The 26,424-nt window shown below is 54.7% G+C and overlaps 1 protein-coding gene across 19 annotated transcripts in view; it reads left to right on the top strand.

Annotated features, from left to right (window-relative positions):
- Positions 1-26,424, top strand: part of AGAP1 (ArfGAP with GTPase domain, ankyrin repeat and PH domain 1) — a 549,180-nt gene that overhangs the window by 150,489 nt on the left and 372,267 nt on the right. For 3 of the 19 annotated variants that reach the window (XR_009253932.1, XM_058700354.1, XM_058700319.1), the window contains exon 1: positions 194-1,731. The exons of 7 other annotated variants lie outside the window; for them this stretch is intronic. Coding sequence is in view for 10 of the 12 variants with exons in the window: in XM_058700354.1 (XP_058556337.1) it covers positions 735-1,731 (997 nt within the window). In the remaining 2 variants the exon portion in view is untranslated. Of the gene's footprint in view, positions 1-177; positions 1,732-26,424 lie in introns of those variants that run through there. 9 more of the 19 variants (XM_058700347.1, XM_058700342.1, XM_058700443.1 and 6 more) reach the window with 8 other exon arrangements.

The raw sequence follows: 26,424 nt of genomic DNA, 5'->3' as shown, positions 1-26,424 counted from the left end.
CCGGTGCCAGGCCTGCCCCGCGGAGGCTCCGGTCCGCGCGGCGGCGATCCAGCCCGGTGCTTCTGCCTTGCCCGCGGGGCCGCGCTCCCGCCGCCGCCGCCGCCGCCGCGCTCCCGGGACTCGGCCGCCGAGCTGGGCGCGCGGCCCGCGGTCGCTGCACGTCGGCCCCCGCCCGCCCCGCCCCGCCCCGGCGCGCATTTCCATTTTAAACCGCCGCCCGCCCGCCCCTCGGCCGCGGCCGGCGCAGCTGCCCGCGCGGCCCATTTCGGGGAGTGGCGGAGGCTGCGGAGCCGCGAACTGTGCAGAAAAGGCCTGGAGATGCGAGCGGGCCCCGCGCCGTAGACAATGAAGCCGCGGGCGCCGCCGCCCGCCCCGGGCCCCGCGCGCCGCGGCCGCACCTGCCGGCGAGACCGTCCCCGCGCCTGACCGCCCGCCCGCCCGCCCGCCGCTCCGCCCACCGGCCCCGCCGGCCCATGGCTGGGCGCCCCGGGCCCGGACCCCCGCACTCGGGCCGCGCGGCGCACGGGCCGGCGGGCGCCAGGGGTGCCGTCCCCGCAGCCTGAGCGCAGCCCTCGAGGCGAGCGGGGGGGGGGGGGAGGGGGCGTGGGCCCACCCCCGGCGCGCCCGCTCTCCCCGCCTCGCCCCGCGACCGCCCGACCGCGCGTCCCGGCCCGCGGCGCGCTGGATGCGGCGGGGCCCCGGCGGGCGGCGCGGCGGCCACGGCCCCGGGCGACATGTACCTGCTGGACGGCAGCGGCGAGCCCGCGTCTCCGCCCGCGGACACGATGCCGCGCGGGACGCACCCCCGGAAGACCGTCTACCGCATCTCCGTGACCATGGTCAGGAAGGACCAGCTGGCCGCGCCGGGCCCCGGCGGCCCCGACCCGCGCCCGGCTCGGAGGCCCCGGCCCGCGCGCTCCCCGGACGCGCCCGGGAGGCTGGTGGAGGAGGCCGAGGAGGAGGCGGCGGCGGGCGCTGAGGACCCCGAGGAACGCCGGCCGCGCGCCTGGGACTTCCGCACCTTCCGCACCCGCAGCACCGGGCAGCTGGAGCTCGGGCGGCTCCGGCCTTGCGCACGCGGCCCCGAGCCCGCGGACCTGGCCGGCAGCCCCCCGGCCGCGGAGGACGGGCCCGGCTCGCCCGTGCCCGGCAGCCCCGACGTGGAGGGGGTCCGAGCCGCGCCCCTGCGGCGGAGCCTCAGCTTCAGGCACTGGAGCGGGCCCGAGGCGCCGCGGAGTCGGGCGCTGGGCCGCGGGAGGCGCCACAGCAGCTCCGGGAGCCTGGCTTGGGCGCCGGGCGGCGAGGCCGCGGCCGACCCCGGGGCCGCCCTGGAGCCCGCGGGGGCCCCCGCGCCGCCGGCCTCGGAGAAGCGCAACACCCTGGACGTGGGCGAGGTGCTCAGCAAGAACGACGCGCTCTCGGACCTGGAGCGCTGGGAGCGCAGCAAGAGCAAGAACCGCACGCTGGACAACAGCGACCTGCAGCGGCTGGAGCGCGCGCGGGCGGCGGCCGCGGGCCCTGGCGGCGCCTCGGAGCACCGGCTGCTGCGCTTCTTCAGCGGCATCTTCGCGCGCAGGGATGGCGGCGCGCCCGGCGGTCCCTCTCCCCGGAGCGGCGCCTCGCGGTCCCGCGGCTACTTTAGCCTGCGCCGGGCCCCAGCCGACGCGCACTCGTCCAGCGCCGAGAGCATCGACGGGTCCCCGCGCAGAGGTGGGCAGCGCGGCCGGGGAGGTGAGGGCAGTGGTGGGAACTGGCCTGGTTCCGCAGCGGCCTGCTCAGAGGACGCTGGGACTTGGGAGCGGCTAAGGGAGCCGCCGTCTCTGGCCGCCAGCCGGCGGGTGGCCACGCCGGGTGGGAGCTCGCGCGCTGCGGGGTTTTCCCCGGTAACGCTGCTGCGGTCGGGAAGATCTTGGCTTCCCTGCCTCCGGCCGTGTCTGGTGGTGCCTTTCAGGGTCTGTGTCCTCCTGGGGAGAGATCACCTCGCCAAGCGGTGTGTTTCTAGGGCAGGCGCTGGCACCGCCTTCTTTAAGCGGGGCCATGAGCTCCGTGGGCTCCCTGGCTGTGGTACCTGCGGGCTGCCTGGGACTTGGCCTGGAAGCCGCCGCACAGGTGGCGCGGCCCGGCCTCCGGCAGCCAGCCGCATTCCTCTTGGTTAATTTTTTCCTCCACCCTCAAGCCTAGTCTCCCTGTAGGGGCTACAGTCTGTGAGTGCCGGTGGTGTGGCCCCCACCGATTGGACGGCGCTCACCTATTGCGATACCGGTAAAGATCGTTCACCCTGGCGGTCAGGGATACAGGCCTCTCCCCACAGCCTCTGCTGTCTTAGCGGGAGAATGAGTCTGGGACGGGATTCCGTTTGCTAGTAATGTATTCTATGCGGGTAGGATAATCACAGCCCGGCAGCCTGTTCTGAAATTTCAGTTCCCTTTCGCCTTAGGCCCTCCAACAGGGGCCTCGCAGGGAAGGTTTTGAAGGCAGATGTGACAATATTCTCTTGGAAAAATTAGGTAAGCTTGATAGCATTTGGGAGTCAGAATCGTCCAGAAGTCGCCACACACAGATCCCCTTCTCTCCACGTGCGGGGTCAATCACCCTGAAGGGAAGAGGCTGGGGGTGAGTGGAGGGGCTGGGTTGTTAACCCCCTGCTTATGTGGGGGGTAGAAGGGAGAGTTAAAGGTATGGTCCCCATGCATTTCGCCGCCAAGAAATCGGTGTGCTGATCACCTCACCCTGCTGTTGGTGGAGATGAGGGTACTTGAGACCCTGCGGTGTGTGCTTTTAATTTGAGGTTTTCAGCTGGTAACTCACCGCCCCTGGAGCGCGGAGTCCTCCCCGGCAGACCTCGTGAGGTACCTGGCTGCCCAGGGTCTGTCTCAAAACCACCAGCACAGAGAAATCACTGACCTCGCTGACGTATTTTGAAGGTAAACTGGAGATAAACCTCGTCAGGTTGTAATGTGCTTCTGATGATTCTCGGAACGTGTTAGAGAATATTTGAAATAAGCACTTGAGCCTGCAGTAGAGTTTAAGTCTGATTTTTTTTTTTTTTTTTTTAATAGGTGAGGCCGTAATACAAAGTCATTTGTTGCAGGCTTTCTCTAGTTGAACTTGCTGCCCGTACCTTGCGGCGGAACGTGCCTTGGGATATTGGAGAAGGGGCTGTGTTCGGCTCCAGCCATTACCCACCCCTCCCTGGGTGCTCTTGAGATACTCAGAAATGATGGGCGTGATTTTGTTGAAGTCGGTTTGTGTAGGGTTGCTCCTGCCGTCGTCTGCGTTCCTTGGGTGGAAGTTCAAATCCACAGGACCGGGTTCTCCCTACGATAGCAGGCCTGCGTCTTTGCTCTGGGTTTGGCGAAAATAGTGATTAGCTGCCTGGGTTCCGGACAGGCACCTGTGGAGGGGAGGGAGGGCACACGCCTGCTTTAGAAAGAATGCGTTTCTTCGTGGTCCCTAGCGATACAAGTTAGAAGTATTGGGGTTTGGGTATTTGGGCGCCAGTCAGATGGATTGATAATAGATTTGGAAAGTAGAGGCGTAAGGCGTGTTGGAATTTTTCCCTCTAGGGCGGCGTAAGATTTTAATAGTAATAATTGGAGTAACACTCGCTCTGTTTGTTTCTTGTGGCCAACCCCTCTCGGTGGAATTGCTTTGGTCTGAGACATAACACTAGCTAGCATTGTGGGTTGAGTAGAAACACGGAATGTCTCTGAGCTGGGTTATGGCACACACAGTTTGAATTCCAGGGTCTCACTTTATTCTGAAGTTCTAGGTAATCACACAAAAAAAGGCCACGTCCCTCACCTACCTTTGGCTAAAAGGCCTGAAGTGTCCCCATTCTTGGGGTTATTTATTGTAAAGTCAACGTCTGTCACAGGTTAAGATGCAGTCCCCACAGCTTTCAGGCCTTTTCATGTTATTACACTTTCCTACTTTTTGTAGATTTGCTTCCTCTGATACACAGTGTTCAGATTCAGGTGCTATTTAAGTGAAGCTCCGAATTCAAGGTAAAATACTGTAAGGTAACGTTCAGACACAGCAGAACCCCGGCTCACTTTCCCCGTAAACGTCCATAGGGCAGAAGTCCACAAAGTACAAAGTCTTGCCTAAACCAGGTTTGGACAGGTAGGCTTACAAGACCTAGAGAATTTTGCTGGTAGGAAGGTGAGGTGCTGTGTGTTACAGAACGTAGTCAAGTCTGTGGTACTCCCATTTGGAATGAGAAATAGTTTTGCCATTGAGGCTCCGCGAAACGTTGCAGCCCCTTTCCGATTTCGGCACTGCGGCTAAACCGTCGTGGAACCGAAACGCAGCATACAGAACGAACAGCGCCTTTAGCTTTCTTTAAGTCTTGGCCACATGGTATTACACTTTAAAGTTCTTGGGGTGGCCCGGTGAGTTGAGCTTCTGACTCTCGATCTCGGCTCAGGTCATAATCTCACGGTTCGTGAGCCCCAACCCTGCGTCGGGCTTTGCGCTGACAGCACGGAGCCTGCTTGGGATTCTCTCTCTCCCCCTGCCCCCCCCTCTCAAATAAATAAACATGAAAAAAAAAAATTGGAAGTTCTTTCAAGTCTAAGGGGAATTAGAGGACATTTGTCACCGGGGACAGGTTCTCCTTTTGTTGGACTCTTTTTCAGCCCTTGTGAATTGGCCACGGGAAAACAACTTTAAGAGACAAAGTAACTGTTACATTAAATAGTTTACGTGACTTCTTGGAATTACAAGCTTCATCTTAGACGAGGTACCTATATGCCAGTCGTAGGGAAGGAAGAGGATTAATCTTATTTTAAAACACAGGTTCACACATCACGTGCATATGGTTTTTCTGTATGTTTTAAAAAATTTTTACGTTAGAGAAAGAGCAGAGGAGAGGAGCAGAAAAGGGGGAGAAGGAGGGAGGGAGGGGGAGAGACAGATTCTTGAGCGGGCTCCCTGCTGAACGCAACCTGGTGTCATAACGTGAGCCGAAATCAAGAGTTGGACGCTCAACCTCCTGAGCCACCCAGGCGCCTCTCCCCTGTATTCTTCAGGCTTTAGGGCGAAAGGGTGGGAGCACCCGCCTTTGTAGGGTGACTCTCTTGTACTTCTTAATCCCCGTCATGCTCACCTATTTAGGCTTTTCCTCTTCCTCGTTACACATCCGCCTCCCAGAGACCCCTGGCAGGCTTGTCTGTCTGGTTCATAATCATCCTAACCCTAGAACGTTTCAGAGGGGCTCTGTGTCAGATCAAGGGCAGTTTCCTATTACCTGATGCACATGTACCGGGGCAGAGTCTGTTGACACAAGTATAATTTAATGCAAAAAAAAAGATCAGATAATAAATGATTAATTACCCTGTAGGGCGTCACCTCCCAGTGCGTGCTCTCTGCACCCCCTCCTGTTTGCCAGGGCGGCAGGTGTCTATAGGGTGTTCTGATGCTGTCCAGGAGGATTGATTACCACAATAAAGTGATTCATTGATAGCCCCGACTGAGGTTAGTTAGCTTTTTAAATTAGTGATTTGCAACTGATGTGACAGCACATTTTTATGAGTGGCTTCGTTCTTTAATTTCTGCTTCCCCTGATTTGTATCTTGCAGCTTGCACAGCTTGATGGACTGTCTTATGGTTAAAAATAAATAAATAAATAAATAAAATTTAAAAAACTTGAAGCACAACACCTTCGTGGAGAAAGAGAGGAGGCAGCAATTAAGTGAAATAAAATTGCTGAAAACACTTGGTACCTTTTTATTTGTTAACTTGCTCTGTTATTGGGAAGGGCGTGCATGGTTTTATAGAAACAGCATAATTCAGTGTCTCATGCGAAGCATTTAAAACTAATTAGGTGCTCCGTATTTGGGACATCGCATGCTTTTTATAAATGACTCTAGATAGTAATTTAGGAAAACCTTCATTGTTTTTGTTGTGAGGTCGGATTGCTTTCCTGGAGAATGGAGCAGCCCCCGAAGGTCAGCCAGGGACGCCCTAAGCAGGCACCGGAGGCTCCGACTGTGTCTTGCGGCCTTGATTTTCTCCACGTGGAGCCCGTCGTATCGGCATGGTCACCTGTTGGCGCCGGCCGGGAAGATCGTGCCGGCAAAGGCACGTTCAGAAGTCCACCTGCCAAGGACATCTTCCGGTGTCACGTCAGCCCATTGCAGCAGTCCGGCTGGTCATACAGCTCACAGACCGAGGACTCAGCTATGAGTCAGTGGTAGTGCTTAACCCTTTTGTTAGCTGCTTGTTTTCCTGTTGAATCAACAAATATTTGTTGCGTTTCCGTGGCATGTTCCGAGCGGGAGCAGGGGGCGAGAGCTCCTGTCTTCAGAGGCCCGACAGCCTGCTGGGCTGAGAGAGGTTCCTGTGAAGCTTCACAGGATACTTAGGGGAAGGCTCGACTGCATTTCTCTGCACCGCATTCCTCCGTTAGAGCACTGCTAATCCCAGCGTATGATAATAACCTCGTCCGCATACCTGCCAATTCTGACCGTGAGCCCCTCCTGGGCAGGAAACGAAGCCTGTGTTCTTCCTGTCTGTACGGCAGAGTTAAGGGTACTGTGGTTCCACTTGGACTCTTACTAAGCGTTTGTGGCAGGAATTAATGAAAGGGCTGGCGGAAAGAAAAAAGGGAGCAAGGGTCCGTGAGCAAGAGAAGGAGTTAGTGAAGACCTCACCGAGGGGTAAAAGGATTTGGGTCTTGTCCGATCACTAGGAGTTGAACAACTGGAAACGAGGAGTTTCTCCGTCAGCAAGTTGGCTGGGATTTCTGGAGTTAACCTGTAAAAAAATCATTCCTCTTCGCCAACATCAGGCATAAAAGCGGATGTTATGGCTTCCACAGTGAGTTGTTTTGCTTTTTTAGCATAAGGTGTTTGTGTTTCATAGGAAATCTCTTTCAGGCTGTTTCTTTTTCTTTTTTCCTCTGCGATGATTTGGAACAATAGTTCATCAAACTGATGTCACAGTAGGGGCACCTGGGTAGCTCAGTCGGTTGAGCATCCAACTTCGGCCCAGGTCATGATCTCACGGTCTGTGGGTTTGAGCCCCACGTCGGGCTCTGTGCTGACGGCTCAGAACCCGGAGCCTGCTTTGGATTGTGTGTTTGAGCCCCACGTCGGGCTCTGTGCTGACGGCTCAGAGCCCGAAGCCTGCTTCGGATTGTGTGTCTCCCTCTCTCTCTGTTCCTCCCCTCGCTCACGCTCCGTCTCACTCTCAAAAATAAAGATTAAAAAATTAAAAAAAAATGATGTCAAAGTGAGTAAGATAATGAAGGAAAGTAAAGCTTTTATTTATTAAGGACAGTGACAGATAAAGCGTGTACAGCTGCCGTTATATCCCCAGGTGGTGAACAGAACTGGTATTAAGGTCAGCAGATTAGCAAAAAAGAAGGGAGATTATTGTCTTTGCATCATTTTGAGAGAAGAACCATCTGCCTGCCATGGTTTCGCTCTAGGTTTTGTTCAGCCCAGATTAGAGTCTGCTGGGGTGTTGATGTTTACTTGTTTGTAGGCGACGGCCTTTACAATTCTGTTTCTTGTGATGTTTTTCAGTTGACAGAGACGTTCCCATTAGTTGTCTAGTCTCTCGTTAATTAAGAATTAATGTAGACGCCTCTGTAATTCAGAATATGTTAACAGCCCACGTCTGGCTGGTTTTCTCATAATCTCTCGTTATCTTCTTTTCTTATACAGTCTCGTTATTTCTGTTTCCAGGGTTGGTTTTCAGTTCTAACATCACTCCTGGGCCTAAAGACTCAAAGCTTGGGGAGAGATCTGCTCTCCTGGGTTGGGAAGTGGACTTTCCTCCCTCATTCAGTGCCGGGGGTGGGGGGTGGGGTGGGGGGGTGGCGCACACCAGCGGGAGGCTTGCGGAGGGCTCATTTGGCCTCTCTGTATCTAACAAATGCAGATAATCTTAAGAGGTGCATTTTCAGTTGGCAGGAGGGAGAGGGAAAACGAGGGTCACTTTCCTCCATGGTCCTCTGTTGGGGACCTTACCAAGGGCGGAATGTATCTCTGGTGCGATAGCAGGTCCAGGACTTGGCAGGAGGTAGCATGCCACTTGTGCTGGCGAGGACACGGGGCCGCCCCGCCCCCTTTGTTCAGGGGATTGTCTGTGGGTGCCAGTGGGACGCGAACTCATTCGAGTGGATGTCAGAGGGAGTCTTGTGTTCCCCCGTGCCTGCCATCGCACGGGCTGCTTTCGCTGGTCCTGCGGACGGACCCTTGAGAGCGGAGGCTGTGAACAATGCCTCCGGCCTTTCTGGTGCAGCCCCTGCCCTCTCCAGTTCTTAGCCCAGGTCAGAGTCCCGCCGACGGCCACTTCTTCCGTTGATGGGGATGGGGAGCCGGGGCTGTTTATCCGCTTTGTGCTTTTCTGTTCACGTAGCAAGGGCTTTAGAACAACCAGATACCGGGTGGTCTATGAAGTACCGGAAACAGGATCCTGACTTAGGGATGCACACCTTTGATTGCTTTCCTGCAACTTACATCCTGTGACCTTAGCACCGGGCAGGTGTGGGAGACCTGAGCAGGGCTGGTTCTGTCTCCTTTGGTGCCACACAGGTAGCTCATCGGTAGCTCCCAGATACTTAGAGCCCTTCCTCCTCCGCCTCCTCCTTTAAAAAAACAAAACAAAACAAAACTTTTTTTTAATGTTTGTTTACTTTTGCGAGAGAGAGAGAGAGAGAGAGAGAGAGAGAGAGAGAGAGAGAGAGAGAGAGGGCGCCAGCGCGCATGAGCAGGGGAGGGGCAGAGAGGGAGAGAGACACACGCAGAATCCGAAGCAGGCTCCAGGCTCTGAGCTGTCAGCACAGACCCCGACGCGGGGCTCGAACCCATGAACCGTGAGATCATGACCTGAGCCGAAACCATGAGTCAGACTCTCAACCGACTGAGCCACCCAGGTTCCCCTGGAGCTTATTCTTCTGATTATTTTCATTCTCAAACTGGAATCCCAGCCTTCTGAGAGTCTGATATCTCTTGCATTCAAGAGTAGGTGCCTAATCCGCTTTCCTGATCTGGTTCATGGAAGATTCTGGGAGCCAAGTACATTGGAGACACTGGAGATTTTTACTTTGAAAGAGACGCCCGGGAGTGTGGAGACTTGTCTCCCGGTATTTGAGAAGTGGACGTAAGAGGGACCCAGTGGAAAAGGATCCTGCCTCACAACGAGGCAGTCTCTTGTCACAAGCCCTCACGGTTTGGAAGAGGCCGCCTTCCGGTGTGCAGAGTTCGCCGTCTCTGGAGGCTTCCACGCCTGGGCCAGTCAGGGAATGTTGGAAGGGGTGCTGTGTTCGTTGTCTGGGGGTTTGCAGTTGCTCTTTAGGAGCTCATCCCAGTTTTCAGGTCAAGAGCCCCTTCAGGATCGAGGATTTTGATGGTTTTGTACCTGCTGTTCTCCTAGGAAGTGGCTTTCTCCCAAACTTAAAGGGAGGTTTGTCTGTAATTTCTTGATCTTCTTCCCTGCCCCTGCCTGGCTCCCCCTGTGGCTCCCGCTTTGTTCTGCTGGCTAATCTGCCTGCCAGTCAGAAATTGTCTGCCCCCAACTCCACTGTCTCCCCAGCAGCTCCCCGCCCCCACCCCCTTCGGCCCCAGCTAACTCTTCCTGGGCTCCTGTTCGGCCATGGATCCCTGGAGGTACGGACACCGTTAGTCCCTTGGGCCCCAGGGTGCCGGGGGACGTCTGAGCGTGACATTGTGGCTTTTTCCTTCTTGCTCGCTTTCCTGGGTGCCTTCGCTGGTACGTGGGGGATGCCACGATGGTGGCGGGAAGAAGTGTCCTGTGCATCCTGGGAGATGGGAAGTTGCCACGTGGAGGAAGCAGGCTCAGGTGGGGGTGGGTTTAGTCTCGGCTACAACTCTTCGGCTAGCAGATGCTCAGACGGGTCCTGTACCCAACTGCCCTGCGCCCCATCTGCCTCATCCATTTAAGTAAGGGGTTCACCCCGCTCCTGGCTGGCGCTCTGGACGACCAGGAGTGAATGTGAGAGCAGGCGCTAACCACGTGGTTCAACGGCATCGTGTTTGATTTACAGGGGTTGCCTCTGTGAAGTTTGCAGGAGACTCCGAGGTGGAAAATCCCAAACGCGTGGCTGTGCTTGGATTTGTACGTGCCGCGGAGAAGGCTGATGGCCTTCCTCACGCTACAGCAAGGATACACTGACCCCGGGTTTTGTTTTTAGTCTGTCACCCTGTATTTTCCCACGAGGCTCAGTGTAACTGCAGCTTTTTAAATTATTGGCCATCGTACCTGAAAATTATCAGGCGGGAGAAGACAGTCATCTCTCTTCTTTGGCTTAATCGTCCCCCCTCTTTCTTCATTCACGTCGCTAGAAGATTATTGCTTTGCAGCACATGGGTTCGTGTCATCCCCGACCCAGGCCAAGGGCGCGTGCATCTCAGAAAGCTGGTTTCTCGCAGCGCCTTTCCCGCAGCGCTCTCGCTTCCTCCCGGAGGGCCGGTGGCCAGACTGCGCTGCCCGGCGGACAGAGGACCCCGCCTCCTACCTGAAGGAAGACGCCCCTTTCCGTGGCAGCGAGTGGTGACGGATCGTCCTCTTGCCAGTGACGTGTAACCTCCAACGTGATAAGCGCTGGTATTTACCCAGTGTGTTCGGCGGAGTATTTGGTGACAAGTGTCGTTTGGAGCGCTCCACGTCATCTCGAAATCCTTCGGTTTGCCAACATAATGGCACAGAGATGGTGTCACTGGACGTGTGTTGCTCTGGGGCCGACGTTCCCACTCTTCACAAGGAGATTCTCCTGGGCTCAGCCACGGGGTGCGGGGCCGGTAAACCCGTTGTAATTGGAAGCATCCTAAGTGGAAAACGCACGTGAGACGCTGAACTGAACTGGGCATCCTAGCTGGGCCCGGCCCACCTGAAGTGAGCCCAGAACGCTCCCGTCAGCCTGCGGTCGGGCAGAGTCGTCTGACCCAAAGCCTATTTCGTGGTAGAGTGCTCGTGCTCGTGCTCGTGCTCGTAACGTGTTGAATACCGTACCGGGAGTGACAGAACGTCCGTGTGGACGCAGAGCGGTGGGCCGCGTATTGGTTGCTGACCCCGGTGGTCGCTGGGTGACGGGGGGCCGCTGCCGGCCCACATCTCGAGGGTGGCTTGGACCGCACGTCGTTTCTGCCGAACGCCATTTTCTGGCTCCTCCGTGGGCCGGAAGCGGGGGACCCGGGTGGCCTCTTCAAGTCCCCAGACGGGCACTGCGGGCGGAAGTCTGGCCTCCCCTAGGCCTTGTCTCCGTGTGACAGCAGGTGACATGCCTCGTGACTGGTCCTGGCGTGCGCCCTGTGCCTTCTCGTGGCGCCCAGGCTTCACCGGGCCGGCGTGCTTGTTCCGCCCGTTCTTACGCCTTCGGGTCTCGTGGGAAGAGTGGCCGCGGGCCCCAGAGGCTCTGCTCCGTCGCTTGTGTGGTCCCCGCAGGCGCACTGCTCGTCCGGACGCCGGGCTGTCCTAGGGCCGTGGTGCCGGGTCAGGTGGCCAGCGCCCATGGCTGTAGTTGAAGACTCGGTGGCCACAGGCTGCTGTCCTCCTCCTTTCCCCCGGTCTGTCTGCTGCCTCTCGAGAGCTTCTACTCCTCTCGCGCTCCCCACGGCCCTTCCCCGGGTCTCCCCGCGGGTGGAGTGAGCCCTGGGAGAGGGGGGTTTTGAATCCAGCGCTCCGGTCCTGAGCCCCACTCCGCTGGAGTTAACTGCCTTGCCCGCTCCCTTCCCCCGAGACAGACACACGACCCTTGGGAAGGCGTTTGTCTCTTCCCAGACCTGTTCACGTTTGAAGACTTCGCCTACCCTGTGCTTGAGCTAAGATCTCAAGTTTCTGCCCCAAGAGCGAAAGTCAAATGCAGTAGAACCTAACAGGCTAATAACACGGTTGCCGTGAATTTGTGTCTGCCACCTGCCTGGACCGGCGCCCACGGGCCGGTGTGCCTGCGGCACCGTCGGGTTATTGGCTTGTGACAGTAGAGAGAGGCACAGGTGCAGAAGGACGATCCTGTGGGTCTCCCATCCTCGGCGCACGTAGAGGGGCGGTGGGACCTCCAGAGGGTCGGACCTGGTTTGCGTGTGTTGCCCTGTGGTGATGCTCTGCTGTGTTTCGTTCGCTTGTTCCCACAGAGGAGGAGTGATAAATGTGCCGTGACATCCTTTCAGGCTGGTCCTAGAGTCCAAGCGGCTCCCCGGCTGAGGAGGGCTTCTAGAGCCGGATGTCTGTCCTTGCCATTTTCCAGAATGAGTGTCTTTGAGCAGACTATTTACTCTCTCTCTGCCTCAGTTTCCTCATTTGGAAAATGAATATTGACAATGACACTTGCCCTCCTGGGCTAGTAGTAGGGGGATCAGGGATATGTGTGGGTGTGTGACTTAGGGCACTGCGGGGTGTACGTGTTTTGTCCCCATTATCTGCTCTGGCCCCCTAAGTGGCCCCCCCCCCATCCGCCTCCAACAACAGGGAACATTCTGGAAGAACTGCTGCCACCCTGGCCAGCTCGGAAAGTGAGGTTCTGCATGTGTGAGCTCTTCTATCCATGAAAAATAAAAAATAATTTCTTCCCCCTTGAGATGGAATGGGTAAAAATAATCCTGTGGTGCCTGGGAGGCTCAGTCGGTTAAGCCTCTGACTTCAGCTCAGGTCATGATCTCACAGGTCATGAGTTTGAGCCCCACATCAGGCTCTCTGCTGTCAGCACAGAGCCCGCTTCAGATTCTCTGCCTCCCTCTCTCTGCCTCCTCCCCACTTGTGCTCTCTCTCTCAAGAATAAACAAACATTAAAAAACAAAAAAATCCCTCAGAAGTAACAGTCAAATCCATTAACTTTTGTATTTTTAAATGTACTTGTCTTTATTTTTATATATATTTAAAATTTTATTACAACTTTCTGTTTTCTATAATATTTATGTTATATAAATTCAAAAACTTATACGTTATAAAGGAGTTTACTTTAATTGAAATCAGTGACTTTTAAATTTTATGACTACCTTAATAGGCAAAGTAGCCCTGAACTGAAAAGTTAACACCAGGGTCTCGAGGCCACTGTGCTGTCCCTTTGGGAAGAACACTTAAATGTTTACGGTGCTCGTTGGGGCATCTGGGTGGCTCAGTCGGTTGAGCATCCGACTTCCACTCAGGTCATGATCTCTCAGTCCTTGAGTTCAAGCCCCACGTCAGGCTCTGTGCTGACAGCTCAGAGCCTGGAGCCTGCTTCAGACTCTGTGAGTCTCCCTCTCTCTCTGCCCCTCTCCTGCTCACTTTCTCTCTCTCTCTCTCTCTCTCTCTCAAAAATAAGTAAACATTAAAAAAAAAAAAAATTTACGATACTCACAGGCAGTTTGGATACAACCACTTTCAAATTCTTGTTCCCAGGAAGGCATTTTGAATAACCGTGTTCCTGATTCCTCCCTCGGCCCAGATCCTGAGGACTCCCCAAGGCTTTGTTACTTACGTGTTCCTTCACCTGACATTCTGTTGATGTGCAGGGTGAAGGTCAGGTGGGTGCAGCTGACAGCATCCCTTGGCCTCTGTGTCCAGAGACATGATTCTCAACAGAAGATTCTAGGGGTCTGCCCTCAAACAAATCCGCATTCCCGAGGCAGTTAATTTTCCACGCTGCAGGAGATTTTTGTGGCAATTCCCTAAAGTCTTGAGGTAGATATTGATCCCTCGACAGGAGGTTAAATTGTCAGGTTCCTTCGGTTAAATTGTCAGGTTCCTTCGGGCCACGGTTTGGGTTCAGCATTCCTGGGTGGGACCCACCCACCTGAACCTTTTATTCTCCAGAATTCCATCCCTGTGTCGGCCTTTGAAACCCCACCCTCGTTTGTAGGACACACGCCTTTGCGGGGACAGCGAGGTTTGTGTAGAGAATGCCACGCAAATCCCAGAAAGGCCGTTCGCCCTCGACGCCAAAGCTCTGCAGACGGTTGAGGTGCCCGCGTCGTGGGTCCCGCTTCCGTGTGCCTGTGGGGTCCCGTGTGTGTTTGTGAAGCACGGTCCTGTCCTGGGAGTCGGCGAGGGTCTCGTCCGCTCAGATGCCTTTCAGGCTGCCAGCCCCTCTGTTTCAGACACACTTCTGGAACCGTCTGCCTCCCCCAGGTCTTCAGTGTGCCCAGCCCGCCAGGCCGCTTTCAGGAACATCTCGTCCCACCTCGTCACTCCCCAGGCTTGCTGTGAGCATTTCCCGAGTCAGGTGGGGGTAGCCGTGGGGACTGGAATTTCCCCCTTCTGTTGAAGTTTCTGTCGTGACCGTGCCTGGGCTGGCTGGTGCCCACACGGCCGGCACAGGGAGTTGCCACTGAAAGGAAAACTGTCCTCTGTTTCAGTGGATGCGGCCCTCCAGGGTGCCTGGCGGGAAGTCACCGTGTGTGGAGGTGCAGGGAATGACCTTTGGGTTGTTCAGGGGATGGCTCGGGAGCAGAGCCTGTGGGCCACAGGGCCAGGCGTGGGCCCTGTGCTCCACCCTGCAGTATGGTCCTCCTGCCACCAAACTGCCACTTGAAGAACAGATCTGGTTGCTGTTTTTAGACTGTTTTTGCTGCTCTGTGTCGTTAAAACAACGACAGCACAGTGGTGGTGGCGACCCCTTCTGAGTGTGTGCGGGCTGGGCGCGAGTCCTTGATTCCAGCGACAACCTCGCGAAGTGAATTATTATCCCACAGGTCAGTAGGGTTAGCGGGTCATCTGTGGAGAGATGCACGGGTAAACCCAAGGCCCCGGGCACTGGGGCTGGAGTGACACATGGGAAGGGTGAGCGGCTGCATCCCTCCTGCCCCGTCGGATGGCCCCACGTGAACTTGCTGCCCTTCTTAGGCTCTCCAGATCTCTGATGCAGAATTGGCGCCTTTCGAGGGAATTAAAAGCAAAAATGGACTACTGGGACCTCATGAAGATAAAAAGCTTCCGCACTGCAAAGGAAACAGTCAACAAAACTACAAGGCGACCGACGGAATAGGAAAAGATATTTGTAAATGACCAATCGGATAAAGGGCTAGTATCCAGTATCTATAAAGAACTCACCAAACTCCACACCCAAAAAACAAATAATCCAGTGAAGAAATGCGCAGAAGACGAGAATAGACACTTCTCCAAAGAGGACGTCCAGATGGCCGACAGACGCATGAAAAGATGCTCAACATCGCTCATCATGAGGGAAACACAAATCAAAGCCACACTGAAATACCACCTCACACCAGTCAGAGTGGCTAAAATTAACAACTCAGGAAACAACAGATGCTGGCGAGGATGTGGAGAGACGGAAACCCTCTTGCACTGTTGGTGGGAATGCAAGCTGGCGCAGCCGCTCTGGAAAACAGTGTGGAGGTTCCTGAGAAAATTAAAAATAGATCTACCCTATGACCCAGCAATAGCACTGCTGGAATTTCCCCAAGGGATACAGGAGTGCTGATGCAGAGGGGCACTTGTACCCCAGTGTTTATAGCAGCACTCTCAACAACAGCCAAATTGTGGAAAGAGCCTAAATGTCCACCAACTGACGAATGGATAAAGAAGATGTGGTTTATCTATGCAATGGAATACTACTTGGCAGTGAGAAAGAATGAAATCATGCCATTTGCAGCAACGTGGATGGAACTGGAAGGTGTTATGCTGAGTGAAATAAGTCAGGCAGAGAAAGACAGATACTGTCCGTTTTCACTCATGTGGGTCTTGAGAAACTTAACAGAAGACGATGGGGGAGGGGGAGGGGGAAAACAGTTACAAACAGAGAGGGAGGGAGGCAAACCACAAGAGACTCTTAAATGCAGAGAACAAACTGAGGGTGGATGGGGGGTGGGGGAGAGGGAAAAACGGGTGACGGGCATCGAGGAGGGCACCTGTTGGGATGAGCACTGGGTGTTGTCTGGAAGCCAATCTGACAAATTATATTAAAAAGAGGAAGAATTGGGGCGCCTGGGTGGCGCAGTCGGTTAAGCGTCCGACTTCAGCCAGGTCACGATCTCGCGGTCCGTGAGTTCGAGCCCCGCGTCAGGCTCTGGGCTGATGGCTCGGAGCCTGGAGCCTGTTTCCGATTCTGTGTCTCCCTCTCTCTCTGCCCCTCCCCCGTTCATGCTCTGTCTCTCTCTGTCCCAAAAAAAAAAAAAAACGTTGAAAAAAAAAAAAAAAAGAGGAAGAATTGGTGCCTTTGTTAATGTGCAGAAATGAGCAGACCGCAGGATGTCTCCATGTAGCCCCAGAACCTAACATTTTTGGACTTCAGAAAGGGAGTCTCGTGCAAGAGAATGGGGGAGTGTTCGCGAGCCACGGGGAGCTTACAGCGTGGTGCTGGTGGTCTTGTCCTGTGCAGGTTCGGAAGGTCTCAGGTCTGTTTCTTCCCTGCCCCCTCCCCTGCCCGCACTGATTCCGTTTCAGGCGAATATTTTCTTTTTTTTTTCTTTCTAATTTTTTTTCTTAATGCTGCTTTATTTTGGAGAGACCGAGCATGTGTGGGGGAAGGGCAGAGAGACAGGGAGACACAGAACCCGAAGCAGGCTCCAGGCTCCGAGCTGCCAGCACAGGGGCCGACCGGGGCTCGAACTCAACAGCCGCAAGATCATGACCTGAGCCGAAGTCAGACGCTCAACCGACTGAGCCCCCCAGGCGCCCCGTCAGACAAATATTTTTCTGATGGGCCTCATACTGGCAGGCTGCAACAGGGGTCTTCCCCATCCCGCCTCCTGCATCTCAGACCCAGTAAGAGATTGGTAACATTTCCACTGCTTTTCAGAGCAGTCCTGGAACTCCTAAAGGGTGTTGGTAGAATCTTCTGCAGGCCTGTGGGCACCTGTGGAGACTTGGCTGGCAGGGCTGGGGCTGCTGTCTGAGCACTTGGGCAGTGAGCTCGAGTTTTATCCTCCCTGCCTGGGAGGCTTTAAAGAGCCGAGGCGTCAGGCTGGATACTTTGTTTTCCGGACTGTCTGGGGGCACTTAAGGACATTGAGTGGTATTTACAATGTTTTGGTTAAAAAAAATCTTTTTAAATGTTTGTTTATTTCTTTGGAGAGAGAGAGAGAGAGAGAGAGAGAGGCACAAAGAGAGACAGAGAGAATCCCAAGTAGGCTCAGTGCTGTGAGCCCAGAGCCTGATGCGGGACTCGGTCTAACGATCTGCAAGATCACGACCTGAGCTGAAACCAAGAGTTGGATGCTTAAGCGACTGAGCCACCCAGGCGCCCCCGCCCCCCGATTGTTACAAGTTTTTGTTGAGGCGTGGTTGACACACAGTGTCGTATTATTTGCAGGTGTACCGCACGGTGATTGGACAAGTCTATACGTTACTCAGGCGCTCGGCAGGATGCTCCCCGGGAGTGGTTACCGTAGTTACCGTGTCACCATACAACGTCATTACCGCGTGACCGACCGCTCCCGGTCCTGTGCTTTTCATCCCTGCGCCTTACTTATTTTATGACGGGAAACTTGTACCTCTTAACCCCCTTCGCGTATTTCGTCCATCCCACTAGCTCCCCACCTCTGGCAATCACCAGTTTTCTGTTTTCGTGAGTCTGTTTTTGTTTTTGTTTTTTTTTTTTTTTTTTTTTTTTTTTTTTAACATTTTTTATTTTATTTTTGGGACAGAGAGAGACAGAGCATGAACGGGGGAGGGGCAGAGAGACAGGGAGACACAGAATCGGAAACAGGCTCCAGGCTCCGAGCCATCGGCCCAGAGCCCGACGCGGGGCTCGAACTCACAGACCGCAAGATCGTGACCTGAGCTGAAACCAAGAGTCGGACGCTTAACCGACTGCGCCACCCAGGCGCCCCTGTTTTTGTTTTTTAGATTCCACACGTAAGTGAAATGCAGCCTGTGTGTTTCTCAGACTTATTTAAACATAGTACCTTCTAGGTCCATCCATATTGTGGCAAATGGCAATATCTCATTTTTTTTTTTAACGGTCAAGTAATATTCTGTTGTGTTTACGTGTGCGTCTTTATCCATTCACCTATCTGTGGATTCAGGCCACATCCATATCTTGGCTGTTGTAAATAATGCTGCAGTAAACATAGGGGTGCGTGTATCTTTTTGAATTCGTGTTTTCGTTTTCTTTGGGGAAATACCCAGCAGTGGGATTACTGGATTATATGATAGGTCTATTTTTAATTTTTTTCCTCTTTTTAAGAGAGAACACAAGTGGGGAGAGCGGGACAAAGGGAGAGAGAGAAAGACTCTCAAGCAGGCCCCGTGCTCAGGGTGGAGTCTGATGCGGGGCTTGATCCCACAACCCTGGGATCATGATCTGAGCTGAAATCAAGAGTCGGACGCTCACCTGACGGAGCCACCCAGGCGCCCCTATTTCTAATCTTTTTTAGAACCTCCGTATCGTTTCCACGGTGACTGCACCAGTTTACATTTCCACCATCAGCGCATAAAGGTTGCTTCTTCTCCGCATCCTTGCCAACACTTGTTGTTTCTTGTGTTTGTGATTTTCGCCTTTCTGACAGGCGTGAGGTGGGATCACATTGTGGTTTTGGTTTGCATTTCCCTGATGATGAGCGACGCCGAGCATCTTTTCACGTGCCTGTTGGCCATCTGGATGTCTTCGTTGGAGAAATGTTTATTCAGGTCCTCTGCTCATTTTTAATCAGATTATTTCTTTTTCTGGTGTTAAATTGTATTAAGTTCTTCCTATGTTCTGGATACTAACCCATTATCAGATATGTTGTTTGCAAATACCTTCTCCCATTCAGTACGTTGCCTTTTTATTTTGTTGATGGTTTCCTTCACTGTGCAAAACAATTTTTTATATTGGTATAGTCACAGTTGTTTATTTTGGCTTGTGTTTCTCTTTCCTCAGGAGAGCTGTCCATAAATACCTTGCTAAGGTCGACGACCAAGGGATTACTGCCCGTGTTTTCTTTTAGGATTCTTCGGCTTCGGGTCTCCCGTTAAGGTCTTACGTCCGTTTTGAGTTTATTTTTGTGTGTGGTACAAAAAAGTAGTCTGGCTTCATTCTTTTGCACGTAGCTGTCCAGATTTCCCAGCACCATTTACTGAAGACTGTCTTTTCCCCGTTGGATATTCCTGTCTCGTGTGTCGTGGGTTAATTCCCTGTACAGACGTGGGTTTATTTCTCTGCTCTCTCTTCTGTTCCCCTGACAGGTGTGTCTGCTTCCATCCCGTTTTGATTACTGCAGCTTTGTAGTGTATCTTGAACTTGAGGATTGGGATACTTTCAGCTCTGTTCTTCTTTCTGAAGATTGCTTTGGCCATGTGGCTTTTTTGTTGTGGTTCCATGTAAGTTTTAGGGCTGTTCTCTTTCTGTGGAAAATACTGTTGGTGACCGCTCAGAGCCTGGAGCCCGCTTCCGATTCTGCGTCTCCCTCTCTCTCTGCCCCTCCCCCGTTCACGCTCTGTCTCTCTCTGTCTCAAAAATAAATAAACGTTAAAAAAAAAGAAAAATGCTGTTGGTATTTTGATAGGACGGCATTAAGTCTGTAGCTTGCTGTGGTCGCGTGGACATTTTAACACTGTTGATTCTTCCAGTCCGTGAGCATGGAATGTCTTTGCATTTATTTGGTTTCTTTCATCGGCGCCTTACCGATTTCATCTCCCTGGTAATAAGTTTGTTTCAGGTGTTTTGTTTGGTGTACTGTGTTTTCTCAAGTGCTTCTTTCTGCCGGTTTTCCTCGGACCACGTTGCTGTGATGTGACGTCCAAGGACCTAATGCTTGGCAGGTGCTCGATGAGTCCGACGCGATTGTAAATGCGTGGGTGACCGGCAGCCCCTCGGTCCTCACTGGCTTTCAGGCTGTACTGACACGTGGCCCTTCTCCTCGTCCCCGATGGTCCCAGAGGCTTCTCTTATCTCGTCCTTGGGTGAGGAGGCGTCTTGCTGCCTGACCCACACCTGCGGCCAATGCTGCGTGGTAGCACTCGGACGACTTCGGGACACGTTTCTAAAAGATGGCCTGGGAAGTTAGAGCTAGGAGGGGCCTTGATTCCCCACCTCCCAGCCTTGACCCCTCCCCTTTTGAAGGTAAAAGCAGCACCTTGTAGAGAGGTGGGCTCCTGAGGCTGCCGGCAGGTGCAGGCAGCCCGCCCTACACCCCTCCCCTCCCTCCCTCCCCTCCCTCCCTCTTGGCCTGCGGGCCTGTGTTCTCTTCCAGAAGCAGAGCCCTAATTGGAGCATTTGATACTCTACATCCGGGACATTTAGGTGCAGGTTTAGTTTTAAATAAAGGTGATAACCAAGAGGCGAAGCGCGTGTATTCTTAGCTCCTGCCTGGAGCCCTTCCCTTCTTCTGTCCAGCAGCGAGGTGGGTTTTGAGAATAAACCACTGGTTTTATTTTCAGAGTTCTAAATCCAGCCGTGTAAACACTTGGGAGTCTGAGCCCGAGGCTTTGGCATGGAGTCGTGGCTGCTATTTTAAATATGCCCGAAGCCTTCTTGGGAATCACTCGCTGCTGGTTTTCCTCTGATGAGGCTGCGAGCTTGGGATCAGAGAGAGCTGGAGCACTGGGGTAGGGCTTGTTTCGTAGAAGATTCTTTCCCTCCCTCTAGATCCCATTCCCAGGCCAGGCAGGGCCCGGAGCGGGGAGGGGGGGCGGTGTTCCCCTTACTGAGGGGCCCGGGCTGTGGGGTACTCTGCTGCCCTGTGGGGAGAAGGCCAGTGTCTTCTCCTCAGCCAGGGAGGGGGCAGGTGGGCCTTTCCAGAGGCTGTGCTAGCCGGTGACAGACTCTCCTAGGCAGGAATTTCCACACACTTCCATTACAGTAAACAAAAGTAAACTGAACACATCTTGAAAATCTGCTTGCAGCCTCAAGTTAAAGAGAATCATTCGAGGGGCGCCTGGCTGGCTCAGTCAGTAGAGCATGCGACTCTTGGTCTCAGGGTCACGAGTTCAAGCACCACATTGGGTATGGAGCCTACTTAAAAACGAAAAAAACCGATGATCATTTGAGACGTGCCAGCATCCTGTTAAGGCCTCCGGGGGTCTGTGACTGGCTGTGATTCGCCTCTTTCTCCTGCCTGACCCACCATACAGCAGCACTGGGTCTAAAATGGTTCGATAACCACGCTCTGTTGCTGGCGCTGCACGGGGGATGCCACCGGGGACTCCCTAAGAAAATCACCTGTTGATCTGGGTGCCCCTCTGCACAGGCCCCTTCCCTCCCCTCCCCTCCCCTCCCCTCCCCTTCTCAGTGTGGCCTCCCTCACGTGGCCCCTTCTCCACCCTGCCCCCCGATCCACCCTCGGAAATGAAGCACTCACCCGGCTTGGGGACAGTGGCTGATGACCTCCAGGGAGCTCGAGGCAAGTTGCGGAGGCGAAGTTGAGTCTCCTGGCACAAACACACGTGCAGCGTATCGAGAAACTTTTCAAACGCCATCGTGATAGCTAGTTGCAAGGTAGACCACGTGACCAAGAGTCGTAAAACTTTCTTCAGAGGGTGTGAACCAGTTAGGGTGAGTTCGGACACCAGATACGCATATCGGGTTTGATTTTGCACGTCCGTCCGAGGGGCTTTTGTATCCTAAGCCAGAAAGTGAGGGGGCTTCGTTGGCGGGCTCCATGGCAACCAGCCCCTCCGTGGAGAGTGATCATCATGGGTAGGTGTGGACACCTCTGCCTAGGTCCCCGCCCGCCCCAGCCCTGTGCTTCTAGCCTCTGCCCGTAGCGGAGCTCGGGGTCCACCTTCCCTGTGCTCTGTCAGCTGGACACCTGGCCTTCTCCTGCCTCGGGTCCCCAGCGGCTCTGTGGGTGCAGCCCTTCCCCCTCCCGCCTTCTCTTCGGCCCCCCACTCCGCTCCCGTCTACTTTCCTCCTTCCATACCTCTACTACCTGGGTCTGTAGGAGCAGAAGGGGCCTCCCAGCCTGCCCTCCACAGTCAGCCCTCACACATCAGCCAGAACAGAAGGCACGACTCGGGTCGTCTTCCCACCGTAAAAGCCACCAGGTGGCTTCCACTGCCATCGTGATAAAATCCACTCTCCGCTCCAACAGCCTCATGTCAGGCCACACTTGATCCTGCTCCCCTCCGCCCCCCTGCTCACTGCCCTCCTGAGTGGTCACTGCCCCCCCCCCCCCATGCCGGCACCTCAGAGAAGCCTTCCTGGCTAGCCTTCCCCCAGCCCGCGTCCCCCTTAGCAGGGTCCCTTGTGTTCCCGCCTAGCGTCCATGTGGTCTTTTCTACGGGTCTCTCTGGGCTTGTCGGTCATCTGCTGTAAACTGGTGCTTCCCAAGGGCGGCATCAGGTAGGAGTCGGTCACGGGCATCGCTCTCGTTCTTGGCCTGGGGCCTGGCTGCAGGAGCTCCGGGTGAACGAACGAGTCCGTAAGTGCACGGGACACGCCGTGGGCGGCAACGTCAGGACGCTGGCCGGGTGCCGTGAGCGGGCAGGGTGCTGTTCTCTGTGTCACCTGTATCAGATTCACATGCCCCCTGGGTGTGGCTGTGTGGTGCGAGAACCTCCCCGGTGGGCAGCATTTCCCATCAGGTCCGGTCATTGTGGGAGGTCAGCTCCTTAGGAAGCAGGTCCTGGAAGGAGAGCACCATGTAGGACTTTCCCCGAGGTCTGCTCTCGGGAGGAGGGTGGTGTGGGGCCGCGGTGCGGTCACCAGAGGACTTCAGGCACCCCGAGAAGGTGGGCAAAGCAGGACTTTGGAAGTGGACAGTTCTCAGAGTTGTCCCAAGTTAGGTAAGGGGGCTGGCCCTTACACCCATGACCAATCTGTGTGCCCTCCGGGGCCATGTCCTTGGACCACACCACTGTCTTCATTCCCAGGGCAGGGACTGGAGGGGTCTCAGCTTGGAGTGGTCAGCCACCAGCGCTCCGCAGGCAGGCACGGAGGGCTGGAGGGTAGGATGGGGCCGTGCCCATATGATCACGTGCAGGTATTTCTAGAAACCCCTTAAAAGCCCATCAGAAGTGGTACTCGCCACCCTACTGTGTTAACGGAAAATCGACTTTAATTAGCTTTTTTTTTACTCAACACGTAGAAGATCATTTATCTGCTAGAAATATTTTCCGTTCCTCTGCAGTAAGAGTGGTCTTACGAGTTGCTCCCTAGCAGGTGGTAATTAATGGCTTTTCCAGTTGGAAAACCTAGCCGTTTGGACGTCTTACTAATTTTGCAAAACCTACCGTGAACGTTTTATAAAAGGTGAAAGAAATCGCTCTCTGGTACCGGAAGGCGTACAGGCAACCGTCCATTTGGCTTTAAGGTTCGTAGCGTAAAGAATGAGGAATACCCAGGTTAGGTGCACCTGCTTGGTTCCTGGTGTAATAGAAGGTCAGCACGCCTCACACTCAGGACGTGTCACTAGGAGTGAGTAGGCGCCAGGAGGTGTGGGGACTCAGGTTTCTTCTTCCCGGTTCAGCCTGGTCTTGCGTGCGTGGGGTTAACGGGATGCCCGTCAGGGCCTCCCCCCGGCGGCCTGGTTCCTCACGTGGCTGTGAGCTGTGCCAGGTGGGCAGAGAGTGTTCATGGCGGGCAGGAGATGGGGACACAGGCCCGAGAATTGGGGAGTCGATGTAGCAAAAGAGCTCGTAGCTGTTACCTTCCTTGGACCTCGTAACTTCATAACCAGGTAAGACTCTCTGACCGTCACAGTCTGAGGAGTAAGGAGCGCAGAGATGATGGAGACCTTCTCCTTGTGTTTCCTTCTTCGTTATGCTTTGTGGTGCCTGGACGCTGAGCCTGACCTTTGAAGGCGCCACGGAATGCCTCCTTGACCACCACGAGGATGGGCCATCTGACACTATGGTTCTTTTTCCTTTTTTAAAATCTAACCCCCCCCCCCCTCCACCGCCAAGAGAGTGTGTGTGTCTGCGTGCATCAGCTGGGGAGGTACAGTGGGAGAGGGAGGGAGAGAATCCCAAGCGGGCTCCGTGCTGAGCGCTAACGCCAGGCTCGATCCCACGCACTGTGAGATCACGACCTGAGCCGAAATCGAGAGTCGGGGGCTTAACCGACTTAGCCACCCGGGCGCCCCCGACACTGTGGTTCTCGGAGGCGTACAAAGAGAAAGCGTTACTGCCTTTTCTTATTACAGAAATAATACGTGCCCGTGGCAGAGAATTAAAGTAGGACCCAAACCGTTAACGGAGATAACCCCCCCCCCCCCCCACTGTGAGATCGGTTGGACGAAACTCCAGACCACCTTCGCGGTTGTTGGATGCTATCAAACCAATCAGTTACCCGGTGTGTGACCCTGGGCTCAGGGGACGTGTTCTGTCACTCCGTTTGGATGCCCGGCGTATTATGCTGCATCTGCCACGGGGCTTCTCCATGCACAGCTGGGGTTGGGTGAGGGTGTGGTAGTTTGTCAGGGGAAAGGGGGGAGGTCTGCATCCGTGCCGTTGCAGCAGCGACTGTTGAGCCGAGCAGGGCGCGGGCGCAGGTGCACGGGGGGAACCGTGCTGGAGGAAAGAGGTCAGAGGTGGGGCGTGAGTCACACGCCACAGGTGGCACCAAGAGAGCGCTGACGTGCACAGGACGCCATGAGCCCTGAGCCCAGGTATCAAGGAGATGGGCAGGGTAGTGACCGTCCTTCCTAGGGGGCCTCCTGAGCGGACTGAGGTGGGCATTTGTACACCCCGCACGGCATCGCTAGGCGGAGGTGCCTGCCACTGATGCCCGTGACCGCTGCCAGCCCCTTTCTGCGTAATTCTTCTGTGCGGAGAACAGGACGGTGGAGAAGGGCGCGTGCTGGGGTTGGGGGGCGCGCATGATGGGCAGTGCAGGGTGGGGAGGGAGTTGGCGTGCTTGTTTTCCATTGTCTTTTTTTAAGTGTTTATTTTTGAGAGAGCGTGAGCGGGGGAGGGGCAGAGAGAGAGGGAGACGCAGAATCCTTAGCAGGTTCCGGGCTCCGAGCCGTCAGCACAGAGCCCGGCGCGGGGCTCCAACTCCTGAACCGCGAGATCATAACGTGAGCTGAAGTCACACGCCCAACCGACTGAGCTCCCCTGGTGCACCTCGTTTTCTAGTTTTTAATTCTTGCCCACGACCAGTAGTGACCCTGAATGTCAGCGACAGAGGGGAACCCAGGCGTCACATGGGGTCCTGGAGTGCATGGCAGGCGTTTACATATTGATGACGGAGATGACCCTGTGGCTTCTGGACTTTGCAGCTGCCGGTGGAGTCTTGGATGTGAGGCGGGGACCAAGCCCACAGAGAGGCGGATCCGTGTTTGTTGGCCAGCACAGCAGACCGGATTGGATTTGCTGGGCATCGCAGGCTAATGGGCAGCGTGTTGATCCTGTAACACAGCCACAGAATCAGCAGTGGTACCGTGAAATCACTGCCCATTTCCTGTTGATGGGCTGCAGGGGTGCGTGTGTGTGTGTGGTGGGGGTGGGGGGGGGAGCATTCAGGCTAACTCTCAAGATGAGCCCTGTCTCCATCCTATAAAGAGAATATCCCTTTTTTTTTTTTTAAGTTTGTTTTGGTTTGAGTTTTATTGGCATTAAGTAGAGGATTATTTTATTTTATTTATTTATTAACATTCATTTTTGAGAGACAGAACAGAGTGTGAGCGGGGGAGGGGCGGAGAGAGGGAGACACAGAATCCAAAACAGGCTCCAGGCTCCGAGCCGCCAGCACAGAGCCCCGATGCAGGGCTGGAACTCACGAACTGTGAGATCGTGACCTGAGCTGAAGTCGGACACTGAACCGATTGAGCCACCCAGGTGCCCCTAAATAGAGGATAATTTTAGCTGAAGACTGTTGCGAGGCCACGTGAAGGATCCGGGGTCTCAGCAGCCTCCCTGGTGGTCAGGGTGGGCTCGTTGAGGTGAGAGGGGTTGGGACCACCCCAGGCGCCAGCAGCTGTGGGTCTGCACGGAAGGCTGTTCTAGAAGAGAAGATTCCAGGTTGTGAGAGTCCGAAAGGACCCCCTGCAGCCCTCTCGTTTTACAGACGATGGGACTGAGGCCCAAAGAGCCTAAATGACTTGGCTGAAAGTCGCATGTCTGCTGAGTGCAGAGCGCAGATTTGAAGCAAGCTTCCCACCTGTCCCATCAGCTCACCTGTCCCGTGTTTCCAGGAGTCTGTCCCCATGAAGCTCCTGCAGAAGTGGTTGACCCCACAGGACTCCTCGCAGTTCCAGAGGGGTGACATTTCTCTGTAGGTGGTGGTGACAGATGAGCGGCCTCTCTGTGCCCTTCTCCCTGCCGTGGGGCACAGGTGACCCTGGTCCCCTGGCTGGGGCTGTAGGGACCCGGTAAATTCTGATTGCTGGTCCCCTATCATCTTCTGGATCCGTTGTCATCTGTCGTCTGCCTATCTCTTATCATAAACATTAATCGCACCGTGAATTTAAAAATGTCACTGACTGTGTCCAATTTTTTGTGGAATTAAAATTGCCTGGCCGCGTTCTCTCCAGCACAGGACTGACTGAAATTCTGCATGTGAATTGCAAATATCTGGGCCTTCTCTCCTGTTTCCTTAGCATTTAATTTAACCAGGGAAAAGTTTGCTTATTTCAGCTTTGTCATAATGCCCAC

This window comes from Neofelis nebulosa, chromosome 2 (genome assembly GCF_028018385.1).
Source record: "Neofelis nebulosa isolate mNeoNeb1 chromosome 2, mNeoNeb1.pri, whole genome shotgun sequence".
Lineage (NCBI taxonomy): Eukaryota > Metazoa > Chordata > Mammalia > Carnivora > Felidae > Neofelis > Neofelis nebulosa.
The sequence above is the reverse complement of the archived record's forward strand: the minus strand, read 5'-3'. Positions and strand labels throughout refer to the sequence as shown.